This window comes from Bactrocera neohumeralis, unplaced genomic scaffold (assembly GCF_024586455.1).
Source record: "Bactrocera neohumeralis isolate Rockhampton unplaced genomic scaffold, APGP_CSIRO_Bneo_wtdbg2-racon-allhic-juicebox.fasta_v2 cluster11, whole genome shotgun sequence".
Lineage (NCBI taxonomy): Eukaryota > Metazoa > Arthropoda > Insecta > Diptera > Tephritidae > Bactrocera > Bactrocera neohumeralis.
This window is the reverse complement of record NW_026089624.1, coordinates 6,753,324-6,767,525: the sequence shown is the minus strand read 5'-3', so window position 1 is coordinate 6,767,525 and position 14,202 is coordinate 6,753,324. Positions and strand designations below refer to the sequence as shown.

General features: G+C 34.2%; 1 protein-coding gene and 1 long non-coding RNA gene across 5 annotated transcripts in view; one reads left to right on the top strand and one right to left on the bottom strand.

Annotated features, from left to right (window-relative positions):
• The window catches only part of LOC126765668 (uncharacterized), a 528,704-nt gene that overhangs the window by 371,851 nt on the left and 142,651 nt on the right, over window positions 1-14,202 (bottom strand). Inside the window, exon 12 of one of the 3 annotated variants that reach the window (XM_050483269.1) lies at window positions 14,020-14,046. The exons of the other annotated variants lie outside the window; for them this stretch is intronic. Coding sequence (XP_050339226.1) covers window positions 14,035-14,046 — 12 coding nt within the window. The 3' untranslated portion in view covers window positions 14,020-14,034. Of the gene's footprint in view, window positions 1-14,019; window positions 14,047-14,202 lie in introns of those variants that run through there. 3 annotated transcript variants of the gene reach the window in all.
• Window positions 3,239-14,202, top strand: part of LOC126765809 (uncharacterized) — a 28,288-nt gene continuing 17,324 nt past the window's right edge. The window contains exons 1-2 of one of the 2 annotated variants that reach the window (XR_007668604.1): window positions 3,239-3,308; window positions 3,363-3,960. This is a non-coding gene — a long non-coding RNA (uncharacterized LOC126765809). Of the gene's footprint in view, window positions 3,309-3,362; window positions 4,621-14,202 lie in introns of those variants that run through there. The other variant, XR_007668603.1, reaches the window with a different exon arrangement.

The window sequence follows — 14,202 nt, the reverse complement described above, 5'->3', positions numbered from 1 at the left end:
TGACGCATTGAAGACAACTCTTACCTTTGTGGATTTTTTGTCTGGCTTTACTACTGCATGATGTGGCAAAAACGCGTAGTATTTACTTTGTATGATTTTTTCGCCAGGGCTGACCTCCTCCATATGGTCTAAATGGAGGTATCCTTCTACGACCCTCTGGTTTCAGCTCGCCTTTTTTAAGTAGGTTTTTTCCATACTTAAAAACTGTTGGATAACAGAGGTGCGGGAATGATCTAAGGCAAGTGTGTAGGGAAATTCTGGATTTAGTGGTAGTCGTACGACGTACCGGCTATCATCTGATCGAAGAAAAATTCTCACAATATCTTCAGGGGTTGTGACTTATAGGGAGGGGAGTTCATCTAACTCCCAAAATTTTATTAATTACGAATTGAGGTATTCTTTGGAGATTCCTCAACTTGAGTTATCATCGTGGCAACTGGTTCCGCAACTAGTCCACTTAGGACCCATCCGAAAATGGTATTTTGCGCCAGAAGTGTTTTTGTAATTTTCTCAATACCTTCGAGTATTATCTGTGGTATGAGATCGGTGCCTAATAGAAGATCTATTTGAGCGGGAGTGTGGCAGTTGGGGTCTGCTAATTTAAAGTGTTATATCTTTTCCCAATGTCTGCTATGTATGTGAAAGCTTAGAAGCATATTTGTTAATTGCGGCAAGCTTCTGGTTTAATGAGCTTATTAGCTTGGGGGGAAATTAATATGGTAATGGGACAGATTTTATTGTAGATTTGAAATACTCTTCCGCCCATTCCCGTAATTTCAAAATTGGCTAATTTTGTAGGCAGTTGTAGCCTATTTTGTGCCCTAGACGTTCGTGATCGTTGTGATCCTTGGTCTATTAAGCCCCTGAGTTTAAACAGTTCTCCTCGGTGTTCGATGGAGACGATTGCTGTGAGTAGTAGTACCTTACTGTGATTTTCACTATGTAGCGTTTGGGTTTTTAACGCCTTTGCGCAGCATGGTGCTTCTTGGCAGTTTTCTGAGTTTGTTGCTGCAAGTAAACCTGTTGCTCTTTTTACATTTGCGCTGTTTGGGAGTGAGCTGGAAAAATTGGTAATATGTAACATCGAATGATGTTGTTTATTGCAATAAGCGCAATTAAGTTTGCTTTCACAGTCTTTAAGCATATGTGCATGTGATAAGCAGTGTTTACAAAGTCTTTTTGACTTTACAAAATTGTTTAGGCCAATTATATTAGGTCTACAACTTTGCTTCCTCCATTTTTTTTTTGTAAATTTAAGGCTTTATTGTATAAAAACGTTCCAAAAGTGTTTACTCTTATTCCCTCTAAAAGCAATGCTCAATTAACACATCAAATGCTTTGTGATCCATTTTTTTGTAAACTAACACAAGTTGCTTTACAAAAATTCTACATTTCATACATTCATATAGATGGTAGTAGTAGAGTAATAATATTATCTATGTATGTTTCAGCCTCAGTAAAGCGTGGACGGGTCCTCAGCCGCACTTTTCTTTGAATTAAAAAAGAAAAGCGAAACTTCCCGCAAATGTCGAGAATTCGGCTCAAAAAGTGACATTTTCAGTTGAGAATAAGTTTGTAATGCAACCAGATCTCTACAAATATTTTGTTGGGTTAATGTTGACACAAATGTCCAAGATCGATATAAAACGATTTAATCGACCAGTGCTTGACCCTAGTGACATCTATTGGGAAACGGCGGAAGCATAGTTGTAGAAAGTTGTAATATTTAATTTTTTAAATTTCTCGGAATATTTAAGTTTACGCCCCACTGTGCATACAAGTAGCTCGCATGACGTTTGTTTGTGCTGTTCAGATGAGAACTTTTGATTTTTGAAGAAGCTTCTATTTAAATTGTTGTTGCTACTATCTTGGGGTCTTTGGAAACTTCTATTAAGGTCATTGAAAATACCTTTTGGTTTAATTATCTTTTATCAACCCTTTCTGTGATTTCATACTGGGTAGTGAGGAAATATTTCTGCTACGTGGGGTATTTTTTCATAGATGAGAGAGATTGCTCCCATAGCAATAACAATATTTACCAGAATTGTGTCCCAATTGTCTGTTTTGTTTTGGATTTGTTTGTCGATTAAACCGACAAACAGTGGATTGAAGTTTCATATATTCTTCACTGGTTTCCTTCTGAATTTTTGTCGAGTTCATTAATATCGTTATTTACTGCACTTTTGTGCATTTGATAATTTTGAATGGTTTATGTAAACGGCTGTGAACATGTCCCGGAAGGACGGCCATTGTTCATAACCACCAAAATTTCAGTGTCACATGCGGGCACCTTGAGGTGGATACCCGAACTTGCCTCTTGGTTTTGAATTTGTGGCAGCTCTACTCTCGGAGGTAAAGTAGGCGCAACTACTTTAATTAATTCTATCTGCTCAAATATCATTCTTTTTGTGCCTTCAAACTTATCTAATCAGTTTTGATATTTAGCGTAAGCCGAGGACTTAAAATTTTCTGGTAGATCAGGGGTCGAATCGTTACATCCGTGCACGGATCGGCAAACATACGAAAGAAAATTACGTGGTACGTCAATCGTTTGCAGTGATTGGCATTATGACATACGATAACAAAAGGATCGTAAAGTATTTTCAATTCACAATAGTTTTTAAATTCCACATTGCTTTGGATCGTAATTGTGTGAATGGCGAACTTACAAAACAAATGACGATTTTACTTAAAAAAAAACCGATTATTTTATATAATTGATCGTGTTAAATTTTTTTCGTGTATATTTTTGAAAAGTTCATTCAAAATCAATAATTAAAAAAAAAAACAGGTCCTCAAAAGTCAATTTCTACAAAAGTTATGGCTATTTGAAAATTAAAAAGCCATTTTTTTGAAAAATTCATAACTTTTTTGAAGTTGGACAAAAAATTTTGAAAAACTTCTCAAACATGTTTTTCAAAGGATAGAAAAGGATGGATAAGTTTCAGCAAAATCTAAAGGGGTCGGGTTCAAAAGTGGTCGATTTGGTATGGAATACCCCATATATTATATGTTCGGTGACCATCCGTACTGTTTTTTGCAGGACCGTACTGTTTTCAAACCTCTGTCCTGCGTAATTTTTCGAAACAGAAAAACCTGAAAATGTACTGTTTTCTCCCAAGTGCCTTTGTCCCGCATTTTATTCGATACTTAAAAATGTACGGTGGCAGCCCTTTACTAATCAAAATGTAGGCAGTTATCGATTATAACTACCATTTCTAATGAACATATGTATGTTTCATGCAATGCAATTTTCGTGAATGCTGCGCAACGATTGACCATCGAACAAGAAATAGCAAACAAAATTGGTAAGTCTTCAGAAAATTGTTTGAACACTTAATTAAATACTTTTTTTATTGTAGCGTTATGGCTCCACATAGAAAATGCACTTTCAACAATAATTTCAAAGAGAAGTACGCGTTTATAAAAAAGGCTGCACATGAGAATGAAGTGAAATGTTTGAAATGCAGTGCTGTTTTTTCCATTGCTAAGGGTGGTAAATGTGATATTGAACGCCATTTGATATCGCAAAAACATCGTAAGGCTGATTTTGAAGCTTCAACCAGTCAATCCGTTCTCAATTTTGTGCGACCACGTACAATGGATGATCAGGGAATGAAGATCAGCATCAATGAAGGTACTTGGGCGTACCACACCGTAAACCACAACTTTTCGTTTCGTTCTAATGATTGCACATCAAAATTAATTAAAAGATGTTTTGACGAAAACTATTCATCCGCTCGCACTAAAACTGAAGCTATTGTGTGTAATGTATTAGTTCCATACGTATTGCAGCAAGTCGAAGCTGATTTGCGGGAAGTTAATTTTATTTCCATTTTCTCCGATTGTTCAAATCATGGCAGCATTAAGATTTGTCCGGTGCTTGTCAGATACTTCTTGCCGGAAAAGGGATACAAATAAAAATATTGGATGTAAAGGAACTGTCAGGTGAATCGTCAGGTATTTTAACAGCTCTAATTTCCAATGTATTGTTTAAATTTGATGTGAACCAAAAATTACTCGCTTTATGTGCGGATAACACCAACTGCAATTTTGGTGGAGCGGCAAGACGTGAAAAAAAACCTTTTTCATAAGCTTAAAGAATCTACCGGCTCAGTATATACAGTAATAAACCTTTTCTTTGTTTACATACATATACTCACCTCTAGAAAATCTTAGGGTGTTGTGTTGCACTTTTTTTGCTACTTTCATGGTAATCAGGGTGTTGTGTTAGCATTTAAACAACATATAAATTTTAAATTTTGATGATCGAGACTTTAAAAGATATAAAATAATGCAAGTGTTTACGTTATTTAAGTGATTATATTGAATTACTTTACATATCTGTTCAATTTTATTGGGATATTACTTGTTGTTTAATGTTAAATCAGTTGTTTTTTTTTTTTGTGCAATTTTTAAACACGCTTCAAGTATTTCTAAATGTTTGCATGCAGTAGGATACAATCGTGGGTGGTAATTTGTCGTTTGACATATACAAATTGACAACTCGTTAGCCGTTATAGGAAAACATCAATTGGAAATTGAGTTTGAAAAGAAAGATATGTCGAAGTTTTTAATAAGAATACATATTAGTGTTAATAATAAAGTTTATATTAAAAATTGTAGAGCCTTTTTATTGCTGCGAAAATTCACAACTCGACGTTTTAAATTACTTTTTATAAGAATTAGAACATATTTTTGTTTAAGAATTTTTATTAGGCAGGCAGCCCTCATTTTCGGCACATAAAATTTTTGTGCATTTCACATATGTAGGTAACTACCTCCCCCTTCTAAAAGTTAGCTTCTGTATTTTAATACATTATATTTAATAGAGTTGTAGGATTTTGGATGCATCTATTGTGGGAGCTTAGAAATCTTTATTAATTGTTAAATTATTTTGTACAATATTATTATTTAAACTTTTATGTAAATTATTAATTATGTTTATTTTAAGTTGTAAAGGTGAAAATAGGCCTACCGTTCATACCGCAATTTTCATAGATTTTTTAATATCGGGTGATTTTTTAAGAGCTTGATAACTTTTTTTAAAAAAAAACGCATAAAATTTGCAAAATCTCATCGGTTCTTTATTTGAAACGTTAGATTGGTTCATGACATTTACTTTTTGAAGATAATTTCATTTAAATGTTGACCGCGGCTGCGTCTTAGGTGGTCCATTCGGAAAGTCCAATTTTGGGCAACTTTTTCGAGCATTTCGGCCGGAATAGCCCGAATTTCTTCGGAAATGTTGTCTTCCAAAGCTGGAATAGTTGCTGGCTTATTTCTGTAGACTTTAGACTTGACGTAGCCCACAAAAAATAGTCTAAAGGCGTTAAATCGCATGATCTTGGTGGCCAACTTACGGGTCCATTTCTTGAGATGAATTGTTCTCCGAAGTTTTCCCTCAAAATGGCCATAGAATCGCGAGCTGTGTGGCATGTAGCGCCATCTTGTTGAAACCACATGTCAACCAAGTTCAGTTCTTCCATTTTTGGCAACAAAAAGTTTGTTAGCATCGAACGATAGCGATCGCCATTCACCGTAACGTTGCGTCCAACAGCATCTTTGAAAAAATACGGTTCAATGATTCCACCAGCGTACACACCACACCAAACAGTGCATTTTTCGGGATGCATGGGCAGTTCTTGAACGGCTTCTGGTTGCTCTTCACCCCAAATGCGGCAATTTTGCTTATTTACGTAGCCATTCAACCAGAAATGAGCCTCATCGCTGAACAAAATTTGTCGATAAAAAAGCGGATTTTCTGCCAACTTTTCTAGGGCCCATTCACTGAAAATTCGACGTTGTGGCAGATCGTTCGGCTTCAGTTCTTGCACGAGCTGTATTTTATACGGTTTTACACCAAGATCTTTGCGTAAAATCTTCCATGTGGTCGAATAACACAAACCCAATTGCTGCGAACGGCGACGAATCGACATTTCACGGTCTTCAGCCACACTCTCAGAAACAGACGCAATATTCTCTTCTGTACGCACTGTACGCATTCGTGTGGTTGGTTTAATGTCCAATAAAGTAAACTGAGTGCGAAACTTGGTCACAATCGCATTAATTGTTTGCTCACTTGGTCGATTATGTAGACCATAAATCGGACGTAAAGCGCGAAACACATTTCGAACCGAACACTGATTTTGGTAATAAAATTCAATGATTTGCAAGCGTTGCTCGTTAGTAAGTCTATTCATGATGAAATGTCAAAGCATACTGAGCATCTTTCTCTTTGACACCATGTCTGAAATCCCACGTGATCTGTCAAATACTAATGCATGAAAATCCTAACCTCAAAAAAATCACCCGATACATACCATCTATAAAAATTCTATAAAGCCTTACTTAAAAAGCCGAATATCTCGAGAAGTATTAATGATAGCGATTTTGACCTCAAACCTTTTTTATAGCAAATGTCATTTATGAGATATATACAAAAAAATGCGAAATTCTTGAAAAAATCTGTTTTAGAGCCCCGTACTACCTCGCCGTTGTGAGTTACGACTTTGTTGCTCTGGGCACTTTTGTAGAGTGAACAATTCTGAGATATGCGTCTAAAGTCAAAGCGATGCCATAAAATACCTCTGATCTGTAGGAATTTAAAGCTAAAAACTAACGATTGTAGTTTATTTTCTATGGAAAATTTTTACAGGCTTTCGTCCAGTTCTTAATGTTAATATTAAGGGCTAAAATTTTCAGGGATTTTTTTTTAGGGCATTTCCAATGAAATTTCGTGACGGGACTAAAAAATATTAATAGTTCAAAAATTTATATGCAATTTCACATACTTATAAAGAAATAAATATTGTACCGTTTCTATCAGTTTTATCGTAAATAGTATACGGATGAGAATTAGAACGATGTATTAAAAATTCAGCTTCAAATGCCTAAATATCTTCTTTCTAAATTAAAATTATTGGTAATAATATTTCAAAAACTTACGAATACAAACCGTTTTATGTTTTTGTCTGTCAATTGTAAACAAATACATTCAGAAGAAAACTCACCACCGAGAAATCTAAAAATAGGGCTGCTTTTTATTAATAAGAACTCACTACATAATGAATATCTTACTATCAGTAAATGATATTTTTATGGGCGAAACATGACACACTATGGCGTTTAAATCAAATATTAGTAAGTATATGTCATTAATAAACAATTTCCTTTTATATTAAGCAACAATACTTATAGTTTTTGTTATTAAATAGAATAAATTTGCGAAGTATTTACAGCCTCAATATATACAGCACTGCGTTGCTACCTCTGAAAATCCAAGATGGCCGCTATTCACCCCTCAGAAAGCTACCACGAAAAGGTTATCTACTGTATATACTGTGTCTACCGGTAATATGCTTATTGGAATAAATTGTGCTGCACACATTACACTAGTTTACAGAATTGAACTTTTTGTCTGTTGCCGCGAATTCTGCGATTGATATTGTTCACTTATTACTTGTTTTTGTCAAATCTACCCTCAAAGATTTTTAAGCAGCTCGAGTTATTTTGTTTTTGACTTTTGTTATTTAAGCATATATATTAATCGAAAACAGGCGTATTTTACTGTGTTAAGATTAGTTTCTCAAGTTTTTGCGTCATGAGTAGTTAAAGAAGACGTTGTTTAAATAAACCAGATCATTTTTGCTACATATGCAGAGAATATGTGTTTAAAAATTGTAGTAAAGTTATAACAGAGTTGGTGAAAAATACCTATTTTGAGTATTTTGGGGTGCTCTTGGATAAAAATAAGAATTCTTGGGCTCGCAATTGTGTTTGTAAATCTTGTGTGGCAAATTTGTATGGATTTAAAAATGGTCAACATTCTTCTCGGTCAACAAAGTGGTTATACCAAGTTTCCCTTTTTTATATGTCTTTGGGACAGTAGAGCTAAACAACAGCATTGGGTGAGTAAAACTGGCCCTTGAGAGAAAAAATGGAGCCTGGAAAGCACAATATAGTTCACAATTCATTAGTAGCTCGTAACAAAATTGTCCTTCCACCATTACATATAAAACTGGGCATCATGAAACAGTTTGTAAAACCACTAGATAAAGATGGGAACTGCTTTTCTTACATTTGCCAAAAATTTCCTCAGCTCACTATGGAAAAGATTAAAGCCGGAATTTTTGATGGCCCCCAAATTAGACAACTTACGAAAGATACTCAATTTAGAAATTCTATGACTGAGTCAGAACTGAAGGCTAGGGCAGCATTCGTATCTGTGATGTAGAATTTTCTCGGAAATAAAAAATCTGAAAATTATATTGAACTTGTAGAAGACCTTCTGCTACAATTAAAAAATATGGGATGCAATATGAGTATAAAACTCCACTTCCTCCATAGTCACCTAGACAGGTTTCGGAAAATTTAGGAGATATGAGCGAAGAGCAGAGAGAGCGTATACATCAAGACTTACTCGTCATGGAAGAGCGCTATCAGAGTTTCTGGGATACAAATATGATGTGTGACTATTGTTGGTCTCTAATACGTCATTTTCCAAAGTCTACACATCGGAGAAGAGCTTTAAAACGAAGTTTATTAGAACTTAATGATTAATTATTTTTCTTAATAAATACAAGTTTTTTTCTGTGTAATACCTACATGGCTGAAACTCTGAAACTAGAGCTGATAAAAATATGTAAATTATATTTTTGGAAATAGCATATTATATGGAGTCAGCAACAGCTAAAATTTCTTCGGCAACAAATGTACTGTAAACTAGTGTTATTAATAATTGTATTCAAGCCTCCATAGATTGTCTGCCGATAGATATTGAAGTAGTTGTAGTTAAAATTTTTTCGTACTTCTACATACATATATACAGTTAGAGTCGAAAATTTAAAGCAAATATGTGACGCAGTTGATGTTGAATACGAAAAATTACTTGGATTTAGTAAAACCAGATGGCTTACTCTTAAGCCGTCAATAGAAAGAATTTTAAAGCTTTATAAACCATAGAAGGAATATTTTTTACAACAACCCAAATGCCCGACTATTTTATACAATTTTTTTGGAGATCCTGCATCCGAAGCGTGGCTTTTTTTTGCACATTTTCATGCACCTTTTTTCCAAACTTATATTCTTTAAATTGATTCCCAGAAAATCTCTATGATAGAAGTGGCCTTACTTATTAAAGAACTCAAATTTAAAATAACCGAACGAAATTTTTATACCTCTAGTTGTAAGGAATTTAATTTCCGCGTTGTATAAAACGGGAATGAAATATGCAGATGAATTTAATAGTAACTCTACAAAATTTTGTAATATGTAATTACATTGATTTTTTAAATCAGCGGGATCAAGCCTTTAAAGACGTAGAAGTGATGGAATGGGTACCTACTTCAGCGTTAATTACAATCTTGGAATTCTGTGGAAGGAAATTTAATATACGTCAAGGAAATCAGAAATAAAACTGATATAAATGATGGTGAATTATTTGACGAGTTTTCTTTCGTTAAAAATTATTTAACTTCCGATAAATAAAACGAATGGGAAAACAGTGAAAAAACTGTAATAGACAAATGGGTTGAAATGTTTATGCATTTTAAAAATAATTCTATACCTTTTAAAAATATTTTAAAAGTTGTTGAATTTGCGTTGTGTTTGCCAGGCTCAAATGCCCCAACCGAAAAAATCTTTTCAATCTTAAACAACGTGTGGACTGATGAAAAATCCCAGATAAAAGTGGAAACTATCAAAGCAATACTAATAACAAAATGCAACAATGATCTTACCTGCCATGAGTTATAAAATTCATAAGAAATAAAAAATTTCTCAAAAATAATCAAAGTTTAACTGTTAATATCTTTTAAACGTTTGGGTTTACGAAAAAATCATAGTAAACCTTTTTTGTAGAGCATTCAATTTACTACAAAATCTAAGGAACAAGATATTTTTTCAAGAAGTTGGAAGCGAGATATAAATTTTTCTGTCTGATAATAAGAAAAAATAGAAAACTGTATGTAGGAGGACCTTCCCGTTACAATTAAAAACTCATGTTTGGAGAGCCTTTCATAGAGGTGTCTAGGAACCTATTAAAAAAAAAAAATATTTTATTTAAATTGTACCCGATGTAAATGGGGTATATTTTTTATCAGATGTTTTTCCGTACTTATAATGCGCCCGTATGTGCATATATGTACATAAGTACGCCTGTACATATGTATGTATGTACAGTGCGCGAATTTTGGTTAGCCGCACTCTCAAATTATAAAAAAATAACTGTTCACGCGACAGTTTTGATATTTTTGTTTTTGTAAAGAATAGTTGCTAGGTAATATTCATAGAAAGTTAGCATGCATACAAAAACAAGAGCATAACGGTACTAAAATAGCAAATTGTGAATATTGTGTGACAATAGGTGCGAACTTTGGTTAGCCGCAGTCTTATTTTTATCGTTTTTGCGGTAAGTTACATTTACACTTATTTTATTTGATTATATTCAGTTGACAACAGTGTGATTGAAATGGCTAAACAAAAGTTTTTAAATTATTTGGAAAAGGGCCAAATTCAAATTTTGAAAGAAAATGGTGTTTCTAACAGAGCAATCAGCCGGCAAATCAAAAGGTCAGAGACAGTCGTGAGAAATTTTCTGAGATTAGGAGATAAATATGACATATCCAATAAAAATTCAAGGAGGAATAGCAAGATAACTCGCTGGCAAGTTAATATTATTAAAGAAGAAGCTACTAAAATCGGTTGAGCGCCTCTAAAATAGTAGCAAAATTAAATCTCCCAATTGGAAAAAGAAGAGTTCAGAAGATTTTAGCTGCAGACAGATACATAAAGTGGAAAAAGCAATTAAAAAAACCACAACTTACGCATGTCCAGTAGCCAGACTTAAATTTGCGAAGGAGCATATGAGTTGGACCGATTGCTGGCACGATGTTGTTTTTTCTGATGAAAAAAAGTTTAACTTAGATGGACCTGATGGGTTCAGTTATTATTGGCATGATCTGCGCGAAAATAAGGTATGATGGTATTGGGTGGGTTCTCTTACCACGGAAAGCTCAAACTATGTTTTATTACGACGAAAATGGATTCGGAAAAATATATTGAGATGTTGGATGATGTGCTCATTGAGTATTTGGAGAATAACGTCGAAATTGCGTTTACCTTTCAGCAGGACAATGCAAGAATCCACGTTTCCAAGAAGGCTAAAGAATTTTTTGCTTCGCGCTCTATACCGTTGCTAGAATGGCCAGTCCGAAGTCCGGACTTAAACCCCATTGAAAATGTTTGGGGCATAATTGCAAGGGCTGTGTATGCGAATAGGCGCCAGTACTTAGCCGTGCAGGAGCTAAAAACAGCAATTACGCAGGCGTGGCTGGATCTGAATATTGCTATACTGCAAAAGTTAATTGACACGATCCCAGACGGAATTTTCCAAGTAATTAATAAGAATAGGGGTGCAACTTCATATTAAGAGCGCAAAATTTGCTAAACTTTTGTAAAAACCTCTTAATTATCTAATTTTTTGTAATGTGGCTAAGTAAAGTTCGCGGTTAGTTACGTTGTATTTTCAATATTTTAACTTTTTTGTTTTTTTTAATATATTTGAAATGTAAAACTATTTTCTCTTCTCTTCCCCAATAAAGAAGTATTTTGAAATATTCTAAATTCAGTTACTTTTGACAATAACTCTTATGTTAAACCACCAAAAAGCATGTGCGGCTACCCAAAGTTCGCGCACTGTATATGTTCACTGTACGGATGAACCGCGAAAAGAAAATTACCAGACCGTAGGTAATTTCCGTAATTTTAATTGTTTGTAGATATACATATATGAATATACATATACATGCAAGTATACATATATGTAGGTATTATTCGTATAAGGAGTTCATATGTAATGTTAGTTAATGTTATACATAAAAGAGCAAATTATACTCCTTGCACGTTATACAAGTATATATGTAAGTATGTATATGTGGGATATATGATAAATATATGTGGGATACATATAGTAACAAATGGGGAAGGGCTAAGTTCGGGTGTCACCGAACATTTTATACTCTCGCACGATAAAGTGATAATCGAGATTTCATTATCAGTCATTTACATATTTTCAAATACCGTATTTGTGTAAAGTTTTATTCCGCTATCATCATTGGTTCCTAATGTATATATTATACAGAGAAGGCATCAGATGGAATTCAAGAAAGCGTTATATTGGAAGAAGGCGTGGTTGTGAACCGATTTCACCCATATTTTGTACATATCATCAGGGTGTTAAGAAAACATTATATGCCGTATTTCATTGAAATCGGTGGAGTAGTTCCTGAGATATGGTTTTTGGTCCATAAGTGGGCGAGGCCACGCCCATTTTCAATTTAAAAAAAAAAGCCTGGGTGCAGCTTCCTTCTGCAATTTCTTCCGTCAAATTTAGTGTTTCTGACGTTTTTTGTTAGTCGGTTAACGCACTTTTACTGATTTTCAACATAACCTTTGTATGGGAGGTGGGCGTGGTTATTATCCGATTTCTTCCATTTTTTAACTGTATATGGAAATGCCTGAAGGAAACGACTCTATACAGTTTGGTTGACATAGCTATAGTAGTTTCCGAGATATGTACAAAAACTTAGTAGGGGGCGGGGCCACGCCCACTTTTCCAAAAAAATTACGTCCAAATATGCCCCTCCCTAATGCAATCCTTTGTGTCAAATTTCATTTTAATATCTTTATTTATGGCTTAGTTATGAGACTTTATAGGTTTTCGATTTCCGCCATTTTGAGGGCGTGGCAGTGGGCCGATTTTGACCATCTTAGAACTTAACTTTCTTATGGAGCCAAGAAATACGTGTACCAAGTTTCATCATGATATCTCAATTTTTACTCAAGTTACAGCTTGCACGGACGGACGGACAGGCGGACGGACGGACGGACAGACAGACATCACTTTGGTATTTATAACAGTAACAGTGTAAATATCAGGGGTATTGCTGGAAATTAGTGCGAGAGTAAATAATTGAGAATTTTTTGTTGTTGTTGTGGAAATATTTTTTGTGTTCTATACGTAACACAACGTTAAGCATTTATTGACAATCATTAATTAATTACATGTATTACCAACCTTTTTTTTCTAGCGGTACTTCGGTTTTTACTGGGAAATAAACCGAATACTAAAACAGTTTAGCAAGGTTTTTTTCTTTTTTCTATTTTATTTTAACACATTTTTTATAAAAACCGCAAATGTGAAAGTATTAAATATACATGCATTTGTTTATTGAAATAGAAATAAATATTAAAAGGAATCGATACGAATCACTTTAATTTCCTCCATGGGATTTTATGGACAATGTGCTTTATAGTGTGTGTGTATGTGTTTGATCGTGGGCTTTTGTTGCGGCTCTTCCTCCCATTCTTTCCTGTGCAGGTGCTGATTTGGTGTGGTTGTTGTTATTTTATGTTTTTGGTTTTTTCGCGCCCGTTCTTTGCAGTTACATACATATGTAAGAATATATGGCTTTTTGTTGCGATTCGCGCCCGCTATATATTATTCTAGCTAAGCATTTATTTTGCGCCCATTCTTTTTTTGTAATTGCTATTGTTTAACACCGTAGTTTTTATACCCTGAACAAGGTATATTAAGTTTGCTAAGAAGTTTGTAACACCCAGAAGGAAGCGTCGGAGACCCTATAAAGTATGTATATAAATTATCAGTATGTTGAGCTGTGTCGATTTAGCCATTTCCGTCTGTCTGTCCGTCTGTATATATGTATACGATATCGTTTTCAAATTTTGCAAACGTCATTTTCTCTTCAAGAAACTGCTCATTTGTTGGAACTGCCGATATGGGTATGGGTGCTGGGTAAGGTTTTAAAGGCAAAAAAACGGATATATTTGTGTTTTTTTTTTGCCGCGACAGGAGTAATATAATTGTACTAAATTTAATGACATATTATTTTACAACTTTTGAAGTATATAAAAAAAATTGTTCAATGAAAAATATTAATAAATAAGCCAGCGACAGTGAATCTCCAGAAGCGCCTTGAAAAAAAATGGTTTAGCGGTGAACATTATAACTCGTTAACGGATCATCTGAAACAAAAAAAATTATATGTGTGTTAAAGGTGATGTATTTCTCAAGTTAAAAATATATATTTTTTTTATTGAAAGAAAAAAGCCCGATTTTAGCTCAAAAAGGCGCGGTTAGTATGTAAATAAAAAATAGAAAAAAATGAAAAAAATTCCCTC